The sequence below is a fragment of the Dunckerocampus dactyliophorus genome, chromosome 18 (assembly GCF_027744805.1).
Source record: "Dunckerocampus dactyliophorus isolate RoL2022-P2 chromosome 18, RoL_Ddac_1.1, whole genome shotgun sequence".
NCBI lineage: Eukaryota > Metazoa > Chordata > Actinopteri > Syngnathiformes > Syngnathidae > Dunckerocampus > Dunckerocampus dactyliophorus.
In genome coordinates, this window is record NC_072836.1 from 16,621,892 (window position 1) to 16,647,192 (window position 25,301).

Consider the following 25,301-nt stretch of genomic DNA (forward strand, 5'->3'; position numbering starts at 1 on the left):
AGGTAAAAGTCCTAAAATATCACACAAACGTTTCAATGATATAAACTATACAGAACACAAAACACAAAAATGGAGTATAAAAGTTTAAATTATGAGTTAACACGGCCACTTTGACAAGAGGATATGGCTTATTGTTCACAAATGTCGCGATATTACGGGAGGTGACACCACTTCCGGTAAGCGCAGTGTTTCTTTTCAAACAGTCCAATGGGGTGAGCGGGTTGGATGCTTCTGCTCAAACAGCCCAATCAGAGCGCTTTGTTCCAGGAATTTAAAGGTCTGTGCGGCATTTTGGTCACATTTAAGACCTTTTTCTAGAAGCAGGTAAGTCATTGCTTCTTTCTCGTAACATTTTAACACATTAAACTCATTTGGACAACTTTACACGGTTTGCATTTTGCATTATCATATGTTCGTTGTTGAAATTAGTGTGTTTTCAATTGTCGACTAGTCTGCTTTATACGTTTGCTGTCGTCATGACAGTGTCACGAGGCAGCACCAAGTTGAAGTGAGAGCTAACAACGAACTTTCATGTCTTTTGCGGCAGGAGCTGCTCCACAAAGTCAACTTTTGACACCTGACACTTGGGGGGCGAAAATGTCTGAGAACGCCGAACGTCTGAACAAGTTCAAGAACAAAGGCAAAGATGCTAATGTAAGTAATAACGAACGTGCTCGTTAGCCGCTATGGCACAGTCATCAGGTGCTGTATACAGTATGTACATTTCTACATGATAAACGTAGGAGCTTCGACGCAGGAGAGTGATGGTTTCCGTCGAACTCCGCAAAGCCAAGAAAGATGATCAGATGTTCAAAAGAAGGAACGTGAGTGCACTTCCTGAGGATGCCACCTCTCCGCTCCAAGAAAAGAACCAAAACAACCAGGTAAGGCTGGACACGCCTCTGTTCAGCGTTAAAATCATACAAACTCTCCTTTCACGTTAGAAAGTACTGTATGCTGTTCCGGTCCATCCCTACTTTGAAGCAACCTCGATCGTTACGTAATATTGACCGCTACAAGTAAAGATGTTTTTTGTGATCCATTAAGTCTTAAACTTGTTGTCATAAATCAAAAATGGATTACCAACGCATTTTCTTGCAATTATCACCAGGCTTTATGCTGCATATTTTGTATTCGTGCTGCGTGTTTGCCCTCTATCGGCCACCGTACCCGGTTACACGTGTACCATTGCACGAGCCTGATGTTCTGTTCCCTTGTAATTTGTCTGTTTTGTTTTTTTGTACATTTAAGACTTCCAGTCAGTGGACGGTTGCAGAGATTGTCAGTGGTGTGAACAGCGATAACACCGAGTCACAGCTCCAGGCAACACAGGCAGCACGGTAAGTGTCATATATCGATGTTTTTAACAAAGAATCAACTAATTTCTGCTATGAAAAGTCGCTTTTTATGTATTATTTGAATAAAGCAAACTGCTGTCACGGGAGCGGCATCCCCCCATTGACCAGATCATCAGTGCGGGTCTAATCTCCAAGTTTGTGACCTTCCTGGGACTGTCGGCGTGCCCTCCTATACAGTTTGAGGCTTCCTGGGCTTTGACAAACATTGCCTCTGGGACATCTGATCAGACGGCCGCTGTCGTCGAGGGAGGAGCTATTCCTGCCTTCATTAGCCTGGTCACTTCCCCCCACCAGCACATCAGCGAGCAAGCTGTCTGGGCTCTTGGAAACATTGCTGGTATTTATTGTAAATCTCTAATATAAGTGCTTATTTCTACTGTTAGGTAAAATCACAATTTACTTCTTAATAGGTGATGGATCAGCTCTGAGGGACAAGGTGATCAAGCATGGAGCTGTGGCTCCCCTGCTGAGTCTGATCACAGTTCCAGACCTCTCTGGATTAAATGCAAGTACCTCAATTTAGTTTTTTGTTGTTTCTTACAAAACCCAAGCCAGTTTTATTTGGATCACCTTCAAATTTGTGTGTTAACAGTCCTTATGATCTCAGACTTAGACAAAATCATGCAATTGTGAAAGTTATGTTTGTTTGTTTTTTTTCCTTAATGTGATATAGACAAGGGTGCCATTTGTGGTTTTTTTTGTTTTTTTTTAATGCATTTTCATTTTTTTGGGGGGGGGGGGGGTTATAATAAAAATGTCCTGCATCCCAACATTATGATATGAATGTAATTAATTAAATGTAAATATTAAAATTATTAATTTAATATAAACTTTTAGATGATGATGATAAAGTAATCTATTACATTTCCCTTTGTGCAAAACAAACCCTTTAAAAATGTATTGACCTAACATTTATATAGCATTTTGATAATGGTGTAATGTATTTTAGATGGGGGTATATATTTTGCAGCACAATGTCTTGACCTACTTTTTTTTTTTAAGCACAAATATGAAGGTTATTAAAGTGGATCCATCCTTTCATATTTCTGTGTGCTTGGTGGGATGTTAACGATTCACCTCTGTGGCCACTAGGAGGCAGCCTAACTACAACTTTTGAGTGGTTTTAATGGAATGTTTTTCCTTTTTTCTTCCAGCCTGGTTACCTGAGAAATGTGACGTGGACCGTGTCCAACCTCTGTCGCAACAAGAACCCTTCCCCTCCCATAAGCGCCATCCAGCAGCTCTTACCTGCTCTCATCCGTCTCCTTCACCATGACGACAAAGAGGTGTTGGCTGATGCCTGTTGGGGCGTTTCCTACCTAACTGATGGGTCTAATGATCGTATCGAGGTGGTGGTCCAAGCAGGCCTGGTGCCTCGCCTGGTCCAGTTGCTGGGCTGTGGAGAACTGTCTGTGTTGGTATGTACCTTGATGGGTTCTGCACCTGAAAGAATGTAGAGTAATCGCTTCAGAATCCCATTTGACAAAGAGGTTTGTCCTTTTCCACCCTCTCTCCTTAGACCCCTTCTCTGCGTGCCATCGGTAACATAGTGACTGGCACAGATGAGCAGACTCAGACAGTGCTCAATGCCGGGGTCCTGGCCATGTTCCCCCAATTACTGTGCCACAACAAGGCCAATATTCAGAAAGAAGCTGCCTGGACGTTGTCCAACATCACTGCGGGAAAAGACACCCAAATCCAGGAGGTCATCAATGCAGGCCTTGTTCCGCATTTGGTCAATGTGCTTGTGAGGGTAAGTTGCCGCTTCTCTGTCCAATACATGCCCAGAGGACGATTCCTCATTCATGTCGTCTTGTGCAGGGTGACTACAAAACCCAGAAGGAGGCAGTGTGGGCCGTGACAAACTTCACCAGTGGGGGCACTGTGGAGCAGGTGGTGTGCTTGGTTCAGTGCAATGTCCTGGAGCCGCTTCTGAACCTTCTCTCTTCAAAGGACAGCAAAACTGTCCTGGTCATCTTGGATGCCATCACCAACATATTTTTGGTAATTTCAATAGCTGTGGTTGGATCACAATGGAAAAACTGGTGTTGACGTGTAATTCCCCCATCAGGCTGGTGACAAAATTGGGGAGTCAGACAAGTTGGCCCTTATGATTGAAGAATGTGGCGGACTGGATCGCATTGAAGGGCTACAGTCTCATGAGAATGAGACCATCTACAAAGCCGCCCTCAACCTGATTGAGAAATACTTCTCTGAAGAGGTGATGTCTTCTACAGTATAGACTTCATTTATTTTAGTTTTTTTTATTTTTTTTATTTTTTTTTTTGCTTTCACATGTTCTTACTTTCACTGTCATTCCCAGGATGGGGAGCTGCAGTCTGTCGCCCCAGAAGCAACCGCTGATAGTTACGCTTTCCAAATCGGTGAAAACCAGAGCGCTTTCAACTTCTGAACGAAAGTTCTTCTACACTCAACTGTACTGTTGTCTCACTATGGTTTGTCCTTGTTCATGTCAATGTTGTATGTCGTGTACATACCGTCTTAACACTTGAACCACAAATGTAAATAAAGATTTTGGACTGTGAAGGGTTGGGTTTATTTGCGCGTTTTAACTGCCATTTAGTAACAATGATAGACATGTGTAAAACTTCCAGAATATCACCCTCCTACTTTTAGATTTCCCCTTTTAATTTGAACACTTTAGAGTCTGTCTTATAATGCTTGTAGTTGTAAAGTGTTGGTGTATAACTACAAGTACAACCAAAAGTAGCTGTTTCATTTACAAACATTGGTAATCAACCTTTTAAAGTAGCAGTTGTGTGCTTATTCCATAATAAAAGTATACAGTATTCTCAAACTAACTTGAAATGAAGCATATAGCAATATATTGGGTTTTATATACTGAATTGTTACTTATTGACAAACTCAATGCTGTCATTGCAAGTCAAAATAAAATAATTAATTACAATATATTACAATTTTACTAGTATGTAACTTAAAAAGTACAATACTAACATTCATATTGGTGTCTTCAATTGGGTTGGGCAATACCAAAATCTGTCCAATAAGTAACTATAGGGCCCGGATTGCTGATACAGATAAATTGTGTGATGTTACCGTACTTTAAATTTTTAAAGCTCATTGAATGATTTTTTTTGTACTGTATTATTATTGTGATGCTTCATTGTTGTTACGGTGCATTTATTATTAAAAGGGAATTATCGATCATTTTCTGTTCTTACATACAAAAAGTCAATAGTGCATAAATATGTAAACAAAAGCAAAACATGCTATTGGCTCTTATTCACAATTTTTGCCCCCCAAAACCCTCCAGTATCTAAGTACTTATTCCCTGAGTTTGTATATCATAAATATGAAAAAAAAACACTAGTGAAAATAAATATTGAAAATATCATGCTATTATCATTGATACAGGTTATATACTATCGATATTTGGATCGATCAGCCCACGTCTGGCAAAAGGTGGCATAGTTGCACAGACCTTAGCTACGCCCCTGTATAAACACATAAACGGCCATAAACACAAAGGGGGTGGGGGCAGGGGTGGTAACAATAAACCGGGAGCTCAGCAAACCTTGAGGTCACACTGTAGAGGTTTTGTACGCGAAGGTTGGAGTTTTTGTGGCACATGTTAGTGAAATGTTTGCCCCCCCCAAGGCGTGCTGTCGTCACTGGTCATCTCCCAGCAGCAGAAGCAGCCTCCTCAAGCGGGATACACGCCGGACGGCTCCACACTTCTACTCCCCACCAGAGGAGAGCACGGCTCACAAGATGTAACACCGACGTTTTGAGGAGATCTCATTCCTTTCAATGCACTTTGCAACAGTGCTCCATTCACCATTTTTCTTTTTTAAGCTTTTTTTTTTTGCATTTGCCAGCAAACGCAATGGCAGTTCCGTCCACATCCGGGCCACAATGCTTTGACTCCATTATTGTCTAAAACTGGCGGAGAGACTGATAAACCTTGTTATTTTTCCACCTAAGGCGCCGTGAAGGCTGGAACAAAGAGGTGATGTCTAACCAAGGAGTTCGGCGGAATGGCCCGGTGAAGCTGCGATTAACAGGTAGATAGCCATGTTTGTTGTTTTTTTAAATCCCCAAGTAAGGCTTGTATTCTGCCGCACACACTAGCTAGGAGGGCTCGGTGTATTTCCTGGATGGAAACTGTTCCCATGGGCCACGGAGTTGGCTCACCGCCGCTCATCGCCTTTCCTTCATTTTCATGGCTGGCTTGTCTACATCTTACATTGAAAAATATCTTCATTTTTTTCCCCCAGTTGTCTGACCTAATTTGACCTGCTTTTGCATGTTGGCTCCATTTTGCTGAATGTGCCAATCATGGAAATTGCGTTAACCTTGTGATTGCCACTTACCAGCCATAAGTCTGGCCCCGGAGTAAAGTAGCTAGCCACAATGGTGGTGTCCCCTTATAAAGCAAGTCGTTACTATGAGGGACGTATTTCGTGGGATTTATTAAATGTATTCGTCACGTTTTGTAGTGTAGCTGTACGCGCCGGTCTCCACACACATGTGCTGTCAGACTAGACTAGCTCATTTAAAGTTGGCTAGCTGGGTTAGCTCGCTAGTTAGAAGGGGGTGTGCGGATCGATCCAAATGTCAATCCATCGATACAAGTGGGGTATCGAATCGATACTAGCGTAAAGCGATCGGTATTTTCCCCAGTTTTGTTATATTTTTATATCGTTATTTTGCGATCAAGATCTTGAATCACTTACATCCCATGTCATTTTACATTTGAATTTAACAAACAAACGCTGCCATTTTACTCAAGAACTCAAGCTGCATGCAATTCTACCCCCTCACGTTCGCCGTCTTCCAGCGAGCCTCGCCTGCCAGGGTGAGTTGGCTCCGCTACCCTGGTTCCACCCGCTCTCATTCATCAGCCAGCAGTCGAAGCTATTGACTAATTGACTTTTATTTTGACTCGTGCAAGAATGTACTGTCGAGTGAGTGAGCATGCCAGCTTTTCGACTTGGATTATGTCCTTCCGGGACCTCCCATAAAAGAACAAAACAATGGGGAGAATAATAATAATCATAATAAATAATTTACTAAATTAAGAACTGATTTTTAAAAAAAACATTAGCATAGAGAATCATGATCTCAGTTGTAAGCAAGAAAATTACTATTCACATTTTTTGCAGAGTCATGCATCCCTATTATTGATTTTATTTGGGTCAAACATTTTTATGGAATAAAAGGCAATTATTGTCTTATTTTGTATTATTATATTGTTGTGTTTATTGTTTGCAATTAAGCTTGTTTCTAAAAGTTTCATTATGTTATTCTGGTTATACTCGTGATCAATAAATTATATGTAAAATCCCGAAATCATTGAAAGACCTTGAAAAAATTCAAGTAAAAAGTATTGGTCCCGGTATTGGCAATACTGGCCCTGTATTTACCCAAATTTGCAGTATCGCCAACCCCTGCTAGTTGGCCTGATGCTAGTGTATAATAATCAAGTCTTTGTACAACAAACCTCGGTCTGGATGACATTGAGATCCGCAGGTCACAAGCGTTTGCAAGTACCACACAACACCCTTTTGTATGTTCTTAGCCACGAAACCTACAGTCTTGTCCTTCTAGTTAGTACATTTTAGCCTGCTGATGCAGTTTTACTGCTCTGTTGGTCCGTCTCCCTCCTCCTCCTCTCTCTCCATAAGCTGTTTGGTTTGCGCCTTTTCAACGCAAACAGCAAAAAGGGTTTACATGAGCGCTCGGTGTTTTGACTGCGAGAGTGGGCTGACAGCTGCCCCCTTTTTTGATGTACTTCCAGGACCTGACCTGCATCACATTCCTGGGAAGTCTGTATACGTGGAAGTGCCAAATTAAATATTTAAGCGATGCTGTTTTCTGATAGGAGTAAGTGGAGACAACAAGGCCTGATGTTAATGAGATGGATTTAATGAGCTGCACATGTTTGATTGCCAAGGACCGCAAGCTCGCACATGTGTTTACAGTTGTCATTAATCAAGAAGGATTCACTGCATAATTAGAGAGGTTTTGCATATACGTACCAAGTGTTTGTAATGTGATATACTGCCTAGTTTGGAATCAACGCTTTGTTGTGTCTTTGGTGGAACCTATGAGATTGAACACATTGCCGGTCCGTGTTTGGCTTTTGAAACAATTTTCCCCAAAGGAAATCATGGAAATAGAAACAATCCGTTCCAGGGTCAAACTGTCCCCATTATAAAACTTGGATAGCCAGTGATGGAATACAAGTGGAAAAATAAGTTAACCATTTTTAATGTTGTTGTCTTTTGGCTTTTCCTGTCGTAGCGTTAGTTTGTTTTTTTTACACTGGAGGCCCTTCCTGATGCAACCCTCCCATTTATCCCGGTGTAGGGCATCTCCAATCAACCCACTGCACGGAAGGCACCACGACACTACCAGTGCACTTTAAAAGTTCCCTTGTACAGTGGAACCCACGTAGGCCGGTCCCACTTATGTCAACTATCTGTCTGTTGACCAATTCATCAAGTCCCGGACCACCGCGTTCTTCTTATTTCTTAAAAGTGCAAAAAGTGTCTTCAAATGTGTGACTGGTAGTGTCGATGGTCGACAGCTTTTGTCGGCATAACATTGGAGTCCTAAAGGGGTCATTTCTCTGAAAAATCTTTCCGTTTATGTTAACATGTCTTTGCATTAGGAGTGTCCCAATCTGATATTGATCAGATATCAACCAAAAAAAACAATATTGGATTATATCGGCCTACATCTAAAATCTTTGATATTGGCACTCCGATACAAGCAAACCATTCCAGACTCCACGCCAGAACTTGTATCCAGAAGCAGACCTTGTATCGGCATGCAGCTTGCACGTGATCACAGCAACAGCTTGTGCTTATTGTGCGGTTTGTTTTTTTTTTCGCAAGGAAAAGTGATTTCAGCCGCGTGGCTGTGTTTTTCGTCCGAAAAAGAAGTTACAGCCGAGTGCAAGACTTGTCATGGCACAGAACCGGGGAAGTTTAATACGACCAATCTCATCGCGCGTTTGAAGAAGGATTTTCACAATACCGCGACTTCCCGAAACATCCACCGCTGTTTGAAACATTTGTGCTTGAATCAAGTGTGAGAAACCTCCACGGGACGGCTAACAGTCATTGGCTTTTAGAGAAAAGAGCCAGCTCCTGTCAGTGGTGAGTAATGTTGGGTTTCAACACTTCATTTAGCATGTCGAGTCTTGCTACATGATGCCTATTGTCGATAAAACTACACACCACACATGCATCAAGAAGTCTACTGTTGCTGACTATTATTCTGTTTGACTAATATCACTTGATCAAGACTTTTCTAACATTCCATGCCACTAAACAAGTAAAGTATGTATGAGCTGTGCTGATATCCGATCGGATTGATATCTGCATCGGCCGATACTCTAGGCTGCAATATCTGATTCGGATCGGAAGTGAAAAAGTTGACACCCCCCATGTAGCATTGTCAACTTCATCTCACAAAACAAGCACACAGTGACTTCCTGTTCAGCGCAAAGTCAATTTCAAAATAAATGTGTGGGAGTATCAACCAGGATACTACCACAGCAGTTAGGCCTGAAAGTAACGATTATTTTCTTAGTCGATTTAATCTGAAGCTTGATGTTTCGGTTGGGCCCTAGACAGACCAAATCAATATGAACCAAACACAAACAGTTAGTGGTGTGGTCCGCAACGTATCAGAAAAGAGGCAAAAATGCTGATCGACGTCACAGCTGATGTGTGGGAATATCTTGTTTTGCCTAAAACACAAAGATAATTGGTCTGCTTTTATGGAAGACGAAGGAAATTTTAAAATACCAATCGGATAATCGATTAATCATCCATTCATTGATTAATAAAATGCACCCATTACATTTTTTTAAATGAAAGTATGTAAAATATATGAACGGTATCAAGCAACGGTACCATTTGATTGCCATCTTGACATAATTAGTGAACAAATTTGAACATATTGGTCAGGTTAGCACAGAAAAGAATTCCTTGGTCGGCTACTTCCTTTTTATTGGCCTATGAGACATTTTAGCACAACCTTTTAACATGCAAGGTCCCTTATACAATTCCGAGGACTCCATTCGACTGAATTAGTTTGTCACCGCGGTCGGAGACGGCAGTGGTCTTCTGGAATGCAAGGAATGTCAGTCCGCTGTGGAAAACGGAGCGAGCCGGACCTCGTAGAGCAGCTCTCCTCCTCTTAACGCTGAGTGACACAAGTGTACACCCCGCCGCACTGAGTAGCTCGCCCTGTCAAAGAACAGTGGAAACCCAACACCTCTTCCAACAAGCCTCTTTCCTCGTTTGACAACTTTGTCTTTCACGTGCAGCGTCATTCCAAACGCAAAGCGGGAAAGGAAGTGCTATATGAAGGACGCCGTCTGGTGCTAAAACCCAAATCATCCCCACACACTATGATTATGCGCTCCTTTTGTTTAGCACTGCACAGCTGTGTATATACGAGGTGGATCAGACTCCTGCCATGCCTCACAAGGGGTAATGGGCCCAAAGAGTGTCATTGGGACATTGTGGCTTCATGCAGTCATCGCTGCGCATGTTGATTACTCACACAAACCTGAATTTGTTTCCATCCAGGTTGCGAAGGATGCGTTGGTACATCCAAACAGGCCCGTAGCTGTTTGTGCTGTAGGCGTCTCCCCCCCACCCACCCACCCACCCACCCACCCAACCTCCCCAGTCCATTTGAACCAGATGTCTCAGATGTTTGTCAGCTATTAAAGTGGGAAAATATGGCGAGCAAGCTGCTAAGACTAACACGGAGTGAGAATTGCCCCTTGAATACTTAAGGCAGGCTTCTCTTCATTTATGCAACTGATCGCTCTGACGCACACAGCCTGAACCTACTGGGCCAAACATTTCATCAGGACTTGTCAAATGAACCACCTATCATGGAACGGTATTTTCAAGTCGAAGTTTATTGACCACAATTTTTAAAATACAGGTTTGTTTCATGTTCTCGTGCGACGTTTGTGAAATAGGATTCCCCAAAGGCTAACCATTGCTTGAAAACATGGGCCCAAAAGCCCAAGGAAACGTTACCAAAAGCAAAACAATAAAAACCAATCATAAAAAAAGATGCATGTACAGTTTTCCCTCATTCCAGACTCACGCGAAGTAGGATTCCTTATTTGTAAATGGAATATTTTTGTAGTTGGGGCATAGAAAACCTGTTTTGGACCTTTTTTATAAATATGGTTTTTAGCATTAATAGAGCCATCTAGATATGAAATAACACTCCTTTCGTCACTTTTACACTTTTATTACCCAATCTAATTGACATAATAGAAAGTAGGACATCTTACACATAAATAAGACATTATGTAGACTCACACATTACCAACAACAGCATACTTGGTGGCTATTGTCTCACTGTAACGTTCCTGGCAGCTAGGGGCCAGTGTAGTAGAATACTACTGCAATGGCACAGTGAACATTCACACAGGAGCTGCTGTCAGCCACAACTCACGCCAAAGTTGTTAAGATTAAGTGTTTTCCTCGCAAGACCTGGCAACATCTCGCAACATGGCAAGGGTGCCTGACGAGCTAGAAGACCCACCCGCCAACCGCAAGTGGGAAGACTTCGGTTTCAGTATAAAATATGAAGATGGAAATAAACAAGTGGACGAGACAAAAGCAGTGTGCTGACACTGAATGGTGTATGAGGCGAACATGCTGACACTTCTAAAGTGACACGCCCCGAGTTTGTTACCTGCATGACTAGAAAGAGCGATTTGGTGCAAACTACAATGATGTCGTCATATAAAAAGAGTTTCCCTGACCATTTTGCTCACACTAGAGAAATAACCAATGCCATCTGAGTTTTCGTAGCAGCCGATCTACCACCGTTGTCCATCCGTAAAGAAATTTCCTGGCTACACATATGGAAGTTGAGTGCAATGAAAGGGGCAGCGCTTTCTGTAAAATGCTACTCTTAAAACTCAGATGGTGTCACTGAAGATGCAGAAGCATGTTTTGTTTACTGCACTTTATTTTTTTGGGTAAAATTGTTTAAAATCAGAATTTTGTTATTTTTCATTCAAAAGTGTGAAAAATGTATTTAATTTTTCAATTTGATATATTTCAAAATGTATTTTTACTGTCAATCAATGTGGGGGGGAATAAAGTGTTACAATTTAAGAAAGATAACAATAAAGCACAAGATATTTAAGTTTTTTTTGTACTGAAAGATCCGCAGTACTGAAAAAAACATCCGAACCGTGACATGTGTACCTTAGTTTGTACCAAACCATGAATTTTGTGTATTATTACACCCCTAAAATCAGACACTAGTGCGTGGAAAACCATATGGTTAATGATGGTCGCTACAGTGTCTCTCTGAGCTTTTCATGATGTTCATTTTCACTTCATTGGTGACGGCTTTCCTTTTCCTTGGCACACTGCCACTTGGGAGACATGATGAAGTCCAAAAAGTCAACTGATAAGTGATGTTATGGCTGTACAGGCACACACTGTATTCTTCCGTCCAACACCAACACCAATTGGCTCAGGCACACCCAAGAACAACCTTGTCCGATAAAGGATTAATAAAAAGTACGTCCGTCACAATAAGAGTCAAAAGAAGTTGCATCTTTTAATAAAAAATAAACCCTCACCTGCTGTTTCTAAATATGTTTTTCAGTAAATACATTTTGGAGTAACCATGCGACTTGTTCGGCATATGGTTTGCTCATCGGAATTCTTTGGTGTGGTGTGGACCAGCGCACAGTGCTAGTATCTCAGTGGGATTCCCTACTATTCTCCATTCGCAGCATTCCCACCTCTTCCTCTCTCTGAGTCACTCCTGTTCTTTCCGATTGTAAGCTTCATCCCCCATCAGACCGCGTCCAAAGAGCTTTTCCCACCCACCCTCGCAAGAGCTTCCTCTGTGCTCTGAATCTCTCTGCAGGTTGCTCCTTCACTTTAATCAAGCGGATGAAGAAATGTCGTGATCCATTCTGCTCCCAAAAACATTTCCCCAGGTTTTTCCGCCTGTAAGACAGATTGAAGAATTAAAAAAAAGACATGATAAAATAGGCAACAAAGACCTTTTGAGTTTCATGCAAGGCTTTGTTGTCTCTTTGTTGCAATTCTCTGCTTGTTTTGGATAGTTTAAGGAAGAATCCCCAAAAGTGAGGCTTAGTGAAAGCGCATGATCTACAGTATGTGAACAAGAGAGTTTTTATGTGGTTTGAGTTGGTCCATTCATGTCCTCGCAGTCAGAGCTGCATGGAAGTGATTTGGGTTCATCATTTGGGTGTGCAGACAGGATACATGCACATTGATTGGCCGCATGCGGTTGACTGGACCGACTCGGCATGAGCGTGCAAACATTTTCTTGTTTCGCTTCAGCAAGATGAAAAAGAACAGAAGGATAGAATAATACAAAGGGAATGTAATGAGCAATTATTGGACACCATTTGTAAATATTTTTCCTTGTGCCTGGTGGGAGACTCCCATAACCTTTAAATTGCGCCATCAATTAATTGACTGACCGTGTTTGGATTTCCTGTTGGTTCAGCTGCTCTTCTGTGAGGACAAAGCCTTCTGAGGTCGCTCTGCCCTCCAATGCAGCTTCTCGGAGAGGAAGTGCACCCCAGACCCCAACACTTGTCCAAACGTCACCCCTCACAGTTGGAGAGCAGAGCCTCTTCCGCTTTGAGGTTCCCCAGTAATAATAAAGTGAAGCATTACAGTGATATTACTCAGCAGGGTGCCTAGTATGTTGTGCATAATAATGCCGGGTGGCTTGCAAGTCTGCCTTGTCACGAGTGATGTGGCTTTGGCAACATTTACTTGGAAGATTGGTATATTTACTTGGAATGTTGTAACACAATTCAGAAACAACTGTACATTGAGATTCCCGTTTTCACGGCGGTTCCGTTTCGGACCCACCAGCAAATGCCGAAAGTCCGCTAGCAATTCAGACGCGCATAAAAATGTCTACTTTTGACACCTGGCTTGCTCCTCTAATGTAAGACGACCGATGAACAGATGGATTTATTAAGTTGTGGCAGTGTCGGAGAAAGTTAGATACAGTAATCACTCACCACTTCGTGCTTTGCATTTTGCGGCTTCACTCTATCACCGTTTTTCAAAAATCTGTTAATAAGTCATCCAGTTTCGTGGTTGAATAGGGCCTATTATTAGACATAAAAATGCATATTTAAGCAAACTTGACATCTATTTTTGCCTAAATCAAGAATTTTCAAGCATAAAAATGGCTAAATGAACTAAAATATTATAATATTTTAATAATTATAAGGCATTCAGAAGATTCATTCAAAGATGCTGTGATATGTAGTATTCTACACTGGTCACTAGGTGTCAGTAATGTCACTTTTAATGTGCGGTGAGACACACAAGCACCAGATTTGAGCACTGGAACAACAGGATTTTTTTTGTGCAGGTTTGAATGATCTCACAATGGGCACAACAGGCTACTGTTGCAGCCGCAGCCCACACCTAGCTAAACCTCTACTCAGAACCCCTGACAGCACTTCCTTTTCCCCCCACTCAGCTCCACGTTTTTTTTTTGTCATATCTGCTATAGGGGTGTTATTTCATGTCTAGAGGGCTCTGATAATGTAAAAACCCATATTTAGAAGGTCAAACAGATTTTCTCTGCTCTAACTTTGAAAATATTAGCTTTCTAGAGAAGGAATCCTACTTTGCGGAAGTTCACTTATAGCTGTCGGGTCTGGAACCAATGAACTGCGATAAACGATTACTGTTACTTTACACGACAAGTTTCACTTTTGCGTTTCCGCACCAAACTATGGTGTGTTCAAGGACCGCCGAAAAAACCTGTACAGGCCAAGTGTTAAGTAACATTATAACATTTTTAACTGTCGTACAAGAAGTTAACCGCCACGTAACTAAGCTAAACCAATACAAAACAATGCACCTTTGATGACGTCTAAGGAAGAGGAGACTTGCTGAACATGAGTTTGCACTTTTTTAACATACCTAACTGTCATACAAGGGTACAAAGAAGTTACTGTAATTTGTGTAGTCACCCATAGCTGTCACATAAAGTGACATAAGGTCCACGCACCTGAGTGAAGAGTCCCTGCCCTCGCACTGCAGCTGCCCTCTTATGTTCCCTTTTTTTTTTTTTTAAGATTTATGTCGACCCAGAACGCTGAGAGTCTCCTTTAATTACAGCCCACAAAGAATTTAAATTAGCGTGGCGTACTGACTAGAGGAGTAGTTATAACTCAATTCCAAGCGATGCCACATTGCAGGCTATCTCTGCTGGTGCGTCTCCTTCCACACAGTCGGATTGTTGACGCTGGACAATTGGAAATCCTGTGTTAACCTGACTGGTCGTTAGTGGATTGGCATGGAATTAGCTTTTGTCCTCTGCTCATGCAATTTCTACCCATGCAGTGTTACTACCTTCTACTGTGTACTTGTAAAGCAGACGCTGAAAAGGTTTGTTTTTTTTCCTTGTGTGCAACAAAAGTGTGGAACAAATGTTTTGGCATCAGATGACATTATGGCTCATTTTGGACTGACACGACAACAAATCACTCTCACCAGGCAATCCTTGGTCCCACTTGACACCTGAGATCCAGTTTGTCTGATGCTCTGATTCGTACTCAATCAAAACACTTGAAATAATCCACAAAGTCAAAGCCCACAGTCAGCTAGTGGTGTGAAAGTGTTTGCCCCCTTCCTGATTTCTTATTCTTTTGCATGTTTGTCACACTTGAATATTTCAGATCATCAGACAAATTTAAATATTAGTCAATAACAAAAAAAAATGCAGTTGTTAAATGAAACTTTTTATTATTATGGGAGAAAAAATCTAAACCTGCGTGGCCCTTTGTGGAAAGAGTGATTGCCCCCCTCCCCCAAACTTAATAACTGGTTTGACCACCCTAAGCAGCAACAACTGCAATCAAGCGTTTGTGATCATTTGCAGTGAGTCTTTTACAGCGCTGTGAAGGAATTTGGGCCCACTCATCTTTGCAGAATAGTTGTAATTCAGCCGCATTGGATGGTTTTAAGGCATCAAGCGCCTTTTTAAGGTCATGCCACAGCATCTCAATAGGATTCAGGTTAGGACTTTGACTATGCACTGCAAAGTCTTCATTTGGTTTTTCTTCAGCCAGACCGTCATACCACCACCACCACATTTCACTGTTGGTCTTTTTTTTCTGAAATACGCCGTTACTTTTTACACAGATGTAATGGGACACACCTCCCAAAAAGTTCAACTTCTGTCTCGTCAGACCAGAGTATTTTCCCAAAGGTCTTGGGGATCGTCAAGATGTTTTCTGGCAAAATTGAGACGAGCCTTAATGTTCTTTTTGGTCTTTTTGGAACTCTGGAGTCGCATAGCTTTAGAAATGTCTTTATAACCTTTTACAGACCGATAGATCTCAGTTAAGTTATGTTTTAATGGTGGTGGTGGAGGGGTGGGGTGAATCGCTTTTTCCACACAGGGCCATGTAGGATTAGATTTTTTTCACCTTTTTAATAATAAAAAGTTTCATTTAAAAACTGCATTTTGTGTTCACTTTTATTGTCATTGACTAATATTTCAATTTGTTTGATCTGAAACATTTAACTGTGACAAACATCCCAAAAATATAATCAGAAGAATAATAAAAATAATTATAAATGCAAATCTATAGATTGGTGATGCTTCTCCCGGATGTCGGTAATGATCAAATAAATGTTTAAAAAAACAACTGAATGACTGGAAATAAGCCCACAAAGTCAGGACAGTTGCAGAAACACAAAGATATTTAATGAATTGATGGGATGCTGTGGAGCAGTGCAAGTAAGCCATTGGGGGGGGTACAGGAGAGGGAAGGGAAATTTCACTCAAGTTCTAAAAAGCACAGTCTGATGGAGCAATTGAATGCCATTATGCTCCAAAGCTGTTTTTTTTCTTTATCTGAGCAAAAATTACTCATGAAAGTGAAAACAATTGTCAGAAATATAGTTATAGAAATATAGAGCCACTGACTCGAGGTATGAGAGTGAATCTGCAGTGTGATTTTAATTTTAGAATTGAGTATTAATGGCGTAAATGAAATTTAGTTGTTTGCCATCACGGCCCAGTTTTTTGTCCTCTTAGCGTGACATAGCATTTATTTCTCATAGCAGTCATTTTCAGCTCATAATATCATTCATGTTTGAAATCCTTGGCATTAAGCTCATTTCCTCCTCCTCTTGTTTGTACAGACACATGTGATTATTATCATCTGTCAGCACTGTCCCAGCAAGTTTGCATCACGTCATGAACTGTGAATGGTCCACAATGTAGGTGTGGCGTCTCTCGCTTTGCCAGAGCGGCCAGATTGATGGAGGCGCGCAACCCGATATAAATACTTCAGTGTGCCAGCGCTGCTTAAAACCTGGATAGACGGGGCTTGATACAATTAACTCTGACTTGCTTCAGGCAGACGGGGGTCTCTCATGTCTCCAGTTTTACTTACTGGAAAGTGTGTATGTGTTGGGGGGGTGTTGGCGCAGAAGCCGCAAAGACACCAACAGCTGACTGGAGACGTCTGTCTGTGTCTGGGCCTGACGTTTGATCCCCTTCAGTCCTCCAAGGAGAGGGGATCAGAAGAAAGTTGTTTATATTCGCACCAGATCACGTTACAAACGGCATCTCCTCTGAAGTTGAACAAATACACCAGCAGATTCCTGCACAGAGAGGCAAATGTTACATTTCAAGCCCAGGTCTTTTTGCTCCAGATGTGCAATAATCCCTAATAAGCACAGTGACTCATTGCTAGCCGCTCTTTATTCTCACATTCTTGAAGTATATGGAGATTGACAGTTTAGCTGTCTGGTTAGATGCGCTTTGCTGCTCAGGAAATTCGTTTAATGAGTTTTGCTCGCATCGTGCCAAATGTTTGGTGGCACATATGGTTTTGCTTTACGAAACGGTTTACAGAAACGAGTTACATGGTAAATTATTAGAAATAATGTGGCTAAAACGCCTGACAAACCAACACTTGTATCTATTTTTACGTCAATTAATGCTCCTAAATAGTCAAATTAGTGGCTGTCTAAATGACATTATTGTCTAATTTGCATAAATGGCCATGCCGCATGTGCCTGTAATTTTTATGGACGGTGTGGGAGACAAAATGTGAGCAAAAAAACAGAAATTAGGGATGCTCCGATCACGGTTTTATGCTGCCGATACCCATTCATCCATCAGTGAAATGGCCGATACCGATCACATAGATGAAGTGTACATTTTAAAATGTATTTATGGTGAGAGCTATTGGCCTATGGTGCCGTATAAAGTGGTAAAGTTAGGACAATTCCAAGGTCAGGGGGCCCAAAAATAGGTAATCAAAATAATAAAAGGGGGGTGCCCAACGTGATATTTTTTTTTTCATGGGGCCCAAAATTCCTGGTTGCACCCCTGCTATTGGCTATATGATATGAAAAAGGGAACCATAAAATCCACTTTGTTTACACAAAAACATATTTGATTTACTTTTTCAAGAGAATGTATATCATTGGTGAAACTTCCAGAGGATGGGACACCTTCTTTAAGGAGAGTTTGGATGTGAGAGGACATAGTTTGAAGGCGTTCTAGCAGGATTTCCAGGTATCATGTAGCGGGGCTTCGAGTGAGGGAGCAGTCGGTGTCTTCCGCCGCTGAGAGAGGCTGGTCATCTAGTCCGATGAATTAATCATTTTTTGGGTTATTTGCTTTAGACTGCTGATTGTTACGCACGTACGGGCCAGCGTTGTCCAGCGTTGGCTACATTAGCTGCTGTTTGACTGATGATCACACCGTGAGCTGAGAAAGCACACCATACTCAGTCAAGTGTTTGTTCTTCAAATGCCGTATTAATTTAAAGCTTTTTAACATGCAACCCCAGCGAGATGTTTTTCATGGCATGTTTTGAAGGTTGCAAAGTTTATATCACTCTCGCAAACGGCAGGCAAGTTCCACACGGCAGACGTGTTTGTTTTCGGTTCGGCACGCCTGCTCAGTGTGAAGGAAAGTGGGCGGGGTACGCTCGCTACGTGCTACATGCTGTAATAGTGCGAGTCAGAGGTGGTTGGCTTTTGTGGTCAGCGTTGAAAGCCATTTATCGGCATATGCCAATCACATGCTTTTTCACGGAAATTGGCCGATGTTGATTGGTGGCTGATCGATCTGAGAATCCCTATGAATACCTATCTCTAATGAACTTCCTTCTATCGCTTCTTTTTCTGTTTTTCTTTGTCGCAAGCAAGACGGAGCCCCCACTTTAGATGGGGGGAGGCCACAGCAGCACCAGCCGCTCTTTTGAAAAACAGAATCTTGAGGGGTCTGAATAGTTGCGCCAAGTTGGCAACACTGATCCCTTCCTTCTATGTCGTCTTATTCTCTGGCAGACCAGGGGTGTGTGGGGTGTGAAGCAGTGTTACCATCTGAGTTGCAAGTAGTTCCATTTACTGTACGGAGTTGGAACGACAAGCTACATTCACAGACAGTCCCGTTATAATGTGTTTACGAGTGAGGACCAAAGCTATTTGTGGCAGGGTGCCACAAATAAATGTGTGTTTGTCTCAAATGGAAGACTTCTGTCACGACACTTCAATATGTGTATGTACGTACGTATGTGCACTCTACGTACACAGTGTATCTTCTTCTCATTTTTAATTGTGTATTTCAACCACTGGAGTTAGTCCCTCTGAGTGGTTAGAATGCTTAGTTATTGCAGTAAAAGTAACATGCATATAAATGAATAAGGACCACAGCAAGCGTGAATTTATTTCTCCAAACACGACTCAAAAAGCCCTCCGCCAAGTAAACGGGTGCCTACTTGATGATAATAAAATATCTTACAGACAGCAGACCTCTGCCAAGACTGCAAAATCTTTCTTTAGATCAATGTCAAATTGTGCACCGCCACGTCCTTATGCCATGCAAGATTTGTATTGTTCAGAAATGAAAGAAAATGGGGGGGAAAAATGCTGGCAAAATACATTGCAATGTTAAAAGTGTAAAAAATGATGAGGATTTACGTCAAAATGTATTCTGTGTTGACCTATGCAACATCCCTACGCCATCAAATCAGGGTAGCACAATCCTTCCAACAAGCTACTAAACAAAACTACACTCGCAATCACCACACTTTGTACCACAAGCAGTGTAAGTCATACAGTATCTCCACAGACAATCCGTTCCCAAAAAGATGATGTCATTGCTGCTTGGTTAAATTTAGGGTGCATGCATGATGTCATGTCTTGTTGCCGTGTGCAGTCTATTTCACACGTGGCTGAAAAAGCAGTTCCCGACATGCACCTGCACACTGCAGCACCACCGCTGAATCGCGGCGAGACATCGGACTCTCTAATCCATGTCGACTGCTGCCGATGAGCACCTCATGTCTCACAATGACAGGAAGGTGCAGAGGAAAAAGTAGTCAAAGCCTCCCAGCGCCATTTGTTTCCTCATCCATTTTCCATTTGATGGATTTCTGAAGCTTTCATCTGCGATTATGACATAACTGTCCTGATTCTTAAAGTATAACACATTAGCTGGCAGTGTAGACAGAGGGGGAGGATGGAATGATGTAACTTTTTGCTCCTCGACGAAGTTGTGAAATCATTATTAGAAACTTCAACTTCCCAGCAGTGGCTCCAGACTGGGCAGTGGCGTGTTCCTCAGCTTCTGTGCTATCCAGCCTCTCCTCCATTACATCAGAGGGTGCAGAGGAGCCAAGAGGCTAGGAGAGCAACGCAGCCACTCAGATTGGGTCCCGGCCAGTAGCAGTGCAAGCTTGCAGAAGCCCGAGCTTCGTTCCGCTCACTGTTTTGACTTCTCACTATAGCGGCAGCGGTGACGGCACTGTGGAAGACTTTACTCGCCTGGCTGACTCCCTGTTAGGCACGTTGTCGCACACAGAGTGGAAAGAGAGATTGATGTACTCTGCAGGGCCAACAAGAATGCCTGTAAAATCTGCCAATGTGGCATGGTTTCCCACTATTTGGAGCTGAAAATAGTTGGGGTGGACTCCTCCGTTATGCAATTGCAGAGGACTTGAATCATGGAGGGAAAAGGTGACGTGAGACGGGTGAAATGTTCTCACACTAAAAATGTTGCCAGTCTCTTTCCTCTTGCGTGTGTTTGTGTGTGGTGAGTTTCCTCATGTTGTCAAACAGGTTTTTGCAGAGCTACTTAAATGCCACCTTTTGTTGGATTTGCTTCAGTTTGTACGGCGCATCTTTTTTATCCTGTCTTTCAAAACCGGTTTGTTCAGGAAGACATATTTACCAACACTTAACGTCACGATGTATGATCTTCAGTCATTGTCTTCTGTCTGCGTCACCGTCATGACATGAAAGCCTACCCATATGTCCTACGCTGCATAACGTGTTTGTAAAATTGCTTTCTTTCCGGCACAAGAATCCTCCATTCAGACCTTTTTTTTTGCAGGTTTTTTTTTTTTATCAGTCACACGGTGGACACTTTCAAGCCGTTATCCCCCAAGGTTGTATACTTCAGAATTTGACTAAAACTTTAAGAAAAGGCACACCTCTAAAGTAAACCATGTGTTGTTCCTTAAAGGAAAACTGCCCTTTTTTGTTGAAATTTTGCCCATCATCCACAATTCTTGTGAGACATATACACACGTCTTTCTCTTTTCTGTGTGTTCTAAAGATCAAAAAAGGGATAAAAAGAGACAGCTCATTACTGTACGTAATGGGACACACCTATGCCGTCTACCACTATTAAAACACCTTGTAAAAACCTCCAACAAGGTTGTGCAATTTTCCTTTAATGTAGCTTTTTAAAATGAAACACATACAGTGGAACCTTGGTTAGCTTACGCCCGGTTAGCGTGTTTTTCGGTTTATGTAAAAAAAATTGTGCCTCTGTTTGCGCACATTTCCTGGTTAGGGTACAATGTGTTGTGTTCATAACATATCTTTTATTACAAAACATTAGCATGTTAGCATACTATGAAAATGGAAACCGGAAAAGGAGGGCATTGTCCCCCCAGCACCCGTCTATGACGCTATCACCGGTTGACTGTAATTCTTTGCTAACTAATATGGTTACTAGGGGTGCACACTATATATCCAATAACATAAAAAATAGCTTAGCTAACCAATAAAAAAAATGCTCCAACGCGGCGTGATTACACGTACTGTGCTGTAAATTAGGCTGAGCAAATCAAGCGCTCCTTTTCTTTGATGTGCTGCAAACGGCCTGTCGTAAATTCACGTAAATTCGTGATCTAAGATGACTAAAAATGAACATGACGTCGATCGTGTGGGACTGTTTCACCGTTTCAGGGGAAAACATTTTGCCAAATGCTCTGCAAACATTCCGCGATAAGGGAAAAAAACATAGCGCTTCAACACATCAAACCTTACCAACCACCTGAAACGCCAGTATCGCAACGACGCCCAGGGGCCCGGGTCTTGTTCCTATTGCGGATAAAGCAATCTGTGATTTCATCATGGAAACGATGGTGTTGGATGACCAGCCCTTTAGCATTGTTGAAGATACGGGCTTTTGTCGGCTAATAACCCCTTGAAGCCACGGTTTGTACTTCTGAGGCGCTGCTATTTTTGTTACTAGTAGTGATGTCATGATATTTGGTACGGACAAATTTACTGGTGCAGTTTGTCAAATCCAAATGTCATTCTTCAGTTAAACTTCAGTTAAATCAAAATGTTAAAAATTATAGATCTAAATGTGTTATCCGTGATCGGTGTTGGTCTTGAGAAGCAGGATATTATCGGTATCGGCTTGGGAAAATATCATGCATTCCTAAGTTTCTCAGCAAGTTTCTGCTTTTCTTATTGATCAGGGCTACAAAATAACCCACAATGGAGGCAAAGAGAGCTGCAAGTGTCACAGCATTTCGATAAAGAAGGTCAGAAACACCATTCAAGAAATAACTTGCAGCAAAGTATGAAGGTGCCATCCGTGTGGATATCGCTTTTCTGCTCGTCATCTGTCTTTTTTTCCAACAAAAATTTTCAAACAAAAAGTGACTTTTATTTCATTTTTATATGTATTAATATGCATTTCAAAGGTTTGTTGTATAAGTATGAACTATAAGTATGGGAGGGCAATCCTGTTCGTGGAGAGTGTAATAACCGAATAATACAAATAAACTACAATAAAGCGAAATCTCTTATGTACTTAGGTGTGGGAGGCACTTAGGTGTTTGCTCTGCAACATCTTTTTAGTACATTACCAGACAGGGCTCTACGTTCTGTTTTTGAGTCAATCTCCTGAGAGTTGATGCGTGACAGGAAGTGAGGCTCAAAAATCCGTCAAAACATCACAAAGAAACAATGACCGCCTTGACTTCACCACAAAAATGCACTCATACAACCATGATGTAGATGCATGACCATCAAACAGTGAAGTATTTCCTTAATACGTGTGTACAGCTATTTCATGAATCACAAACTGTGCAATAAAAATGTAACCTATTGATTTCACACTTGATATTAGAGAGATGGAACGAAGCCTGCCAGTGGAGCGTTGAGACCATGTGTCTGGTTGTGCTTCAAGAGATCTCTCGGCACTCCAGCAGGTGCTGAGTATGATGAATGATGATGATGATGATTTATGGCTTCTCTTAGTCATGACCTTTTACCCTTTGTCCTGATGAGACGCTATGCTGGGCTCTATTGTGTCTGCCGTCTTTTCTGCTCCACTTCTCACTGTGGCTTTGCTCAGCAGATGTCCTATGTCAAAATTGTCATTTGTTGCGTTGCGGAATTTGATACGTTTTCAAAGGTTCCCTAATGTCTCCTTTCTGTTTTTCTATTCACTCTTCATTTGTTGACAGGATTGTTCTCCCCTCTCCCGTACTGGCGCTCCCTTACATCACTTGGAGCACGTGTGAGATGAAGACGGAGCACGGCTCTGAATGCCTAAGTAATTGTTACAAACTTGGAAATGGCAATCAAGATATTTTCCTTTCATTCAAAAACATTCCTCCATGTTTTTATCTTAGAAGAAAATGATGCACGGGAGGATTGTGTTACTCTTTTTCCTTCCTAATGTTCTAAATCTTGGGAATGGCAGGTTGTAGAGGTATTAAAAATGTTTCCTGGCAGTTAGAATTGCCACGATGACTCAAAAATATATATACAGTATATATGTATACGCATGATGGGGACCAAAGGATATCTTATCAGATTTGCAAGTGCATAAGAGGATCTGCTCAGAAAGTGAGGTTATTTCCCATTCCTGCATGTCAGTTTGCCTTAACCACATTTCCACAGTTTGCATGCACCCAGTGAAAGGCTGGACCGGGTTTGTGAAATTCTACCCAGTGTCCTTATGCTTAGCCCTTTAAATGCAGACAGAATGGGATAAGTGCTGTAGCCAGGTCTTTAAAAAGCAATCCACTTTTGTCATGAACGGGGTAGAGGATGGTGTGGTTACTTCACTGACCATTTATGCCATTATCCCGGCAACAGTTGAGGCCCAAGATGATATTTGGGCTAGATCCTCCTGTTTTATGGACAGATATACATATACACACTGACACACATCTTACATATTTCATCAATCAAGGGTTTGGATAAGTTGGGAAAGACCCGTTTCTGTTCCAACATGGCTGTGCCTCAGTGTACAAAGCCAGGTCCTTAAAGACGTGTTGGGTGAGTTAGGTGTAGAAGATCCTTGGATGTCTGCTATGAATGCTTGTGCCACCCTCAAAGATGTCTGCTTATGCCTTCCATACAAACAAATATGAAAATCTCTAGAACAACTCAAGGCAGAGCTTCTCATATACTGACACAGGCCTCCTTGGGTGGGGGGCACGGTGAGATGTCGGGGGAGCGTGAGAGGCTTTCCTCAAGGTTGGCAGGTGTGTTGGTGTCTTTACTCTTGCTTGAACAGTGCAACAGAGCAACTCATACAGTGGTTTCTGCAGATAAATACAGTCTGCCCTCGTTTATCGCGGTTAATTGGTTCCAGACTCTACCAAGGACACTAGAAATGAATAGGACTGTCAACTCTCCATCCACTTTCGTAGTACGCCCTGCGTGGGTTTGGCCGCCGTGGGGTGCGGGGAATAAACGCGATAACGGGTTAAACGCGATAAACGAGGGAACACTGTATTACATTTAATTTGGCTTTGGTAGCTTTTGACAGGTACTTTTAACTGGATGCTTTTACTAGCCTTGTAGTTTACATTTAGTGGCTTCAAGTAGTCAGACCAAGAAACCCCCACACCCCCACCGCCAGCTTTCACTCCAGTCCTACAGTACAGTGGTTAGGGATTTACACAGGCAGCCTACAAGACCAAACATTACTGAACAATGTGTCATACAAGATCGATTAGAGGATGGTTTGGACATTAGCAGGCAGCAGATAAAGAACAGGTTCACTCACAGAGCCATCAGTCTGCTTCCTTTAATGTTTTGTAAAGCCACACGGTGGCTCAAAGGGAGTGTGATGGGAAAAGGAAAGACTTCTGTTTATAGATGAACAATGCTATGTAAAAAGTTGCACGGTCCAAGGACTGGAGTCAAAACATGGCTGTCAGACAAAAAAGCAGAGGAAAGGTAGCAGGGAGTGGTGTTATCCAAAGATGTGTCAGACTGTCTGGAGTGTTGGGTCAGCACACAGGGCTGGAGGAACCAGGTGGACAGGAAGGGAGGTTTAGAAGCGAGTCAACCCGAACTTGTGGTGCTGAAGAGTTTTGTGTAGTCTCCCTTTGCATATTCGTAAGCATTTTGACTTAAGACAGGGATGGAATGGTGGAACATTACCAGGCGGGTGTCTCAGTTCCCACACCCCCATTTCCTTCCCCCACACAGGCTCCAGTGTAATGGTTAACCACAGAGCAAGAGACTGGAGGCACTTTGAGCCCACTTTCCCTCCCCACCGCGCCACTTCATTGTGCTGGTCTGAATTCCGATTCTTGAATCCGCTTATATGTCAGATCCCAACAGATGAAAGACCCTACAG

The 25,301-nt window shown here is 42.1% G+C and overlaps 2 protein-coding genes across 4 annotated transcripts in view; both read left to right on the forward strand.

Annotated features, from left to right (window-relative positions):
• Positions 1-205: 205 nt before the first annotated feature.
• Positions 206-3,905, forward strand: kpna2 (karyopherin alpha 2 (RAG cohort 1, importin alpha 1)). Of its 2 annotated transcripts, XM_054759525.1 has the most exons (11): positions 206-324; positions 548-654; positions 744-884; positions 1,252-1,340; positions 1,427-1,695; positions 1,769-1,863; positions 2,513-2,776; positions 2,878-3,111; positions 3,180-3,362; positions 3,430-3,579; positions 3,682-3,905. In XM_054759525.1, the coding sequence occupies exons 2-11, from the start codon at positions 598-600 to the stop codon at positions 3,769-3,771; spliced, it is 1,572 nt and encodes a 523-aa protein (XP_054615500.1). In that variant the 5' UTR covers positions 206-324; positions 548-597; the 3' UTR covers positions 3,772-3,905. The 2 variants fall into 2 exon arrangements, with proteins under 2 accessions (XP_054615500.1, XP_054615499.1); XM_054759524.1 differs by lacking the exon at positions 206-324 and having other exon boundaries at positions 488-654.
• A 981-nt stretch (positions 3,906-4,886) lies between these two features.
• The window catches only part of smurf2 (SMAD specific E3 ubiquitin protein ligase 2), a 56,283-nt gene continuing 35,868 nt past the window's right edge, over positions 4,887-25,301 (forward strand). The window contains exons 1-3 of one of the 2 annotated variants that reach the window (XM_054758908.1): positions 4,887-5,404; positions 22,827-22,908; positions 23,167-23,255. In XM_054758908.1, the coding sequence (XP_054614883.1) occupies positions 5,353-5,404; positions 22,827-22,908; positions 23,167-23,255 (223 nt within the window). In that variant the 5' untranslated portion in view covers positions 4,887-5,352. The remainder of the gene's footprint in view (positions 5,405-22,826; positions 22,909-23,166; positions 23,256-25,301) is intronic. The other variant, XM_054758909.1, reaches the window with a different exon arrangement.

Excerpts from the sequence above, each read along its gene's own strand:
- kpna2 (XM_054759524.1), top strand. The coding sequence starts at position 532 with ATGTCTTTTGCGGCAGGAGCTGCTCCACAAAGTCAACTTTTGACACCT. Across the intron at positions 1,696-1,768 it reads GGCTCTTGGAAACATTGCTG|GTGATGGATCAGCTCTGAGG; the intron begins GTATTTATTGTA and ends ACTTCTTAATAG. Across the intron at positions 3,580-3,681 it reads AGAAATACTTCTCTGAAGAG|GATGGGGAGCTGCAGTCTGT; the intron begins GTGATGTCTTCT and ends TGTCATTCCCAG.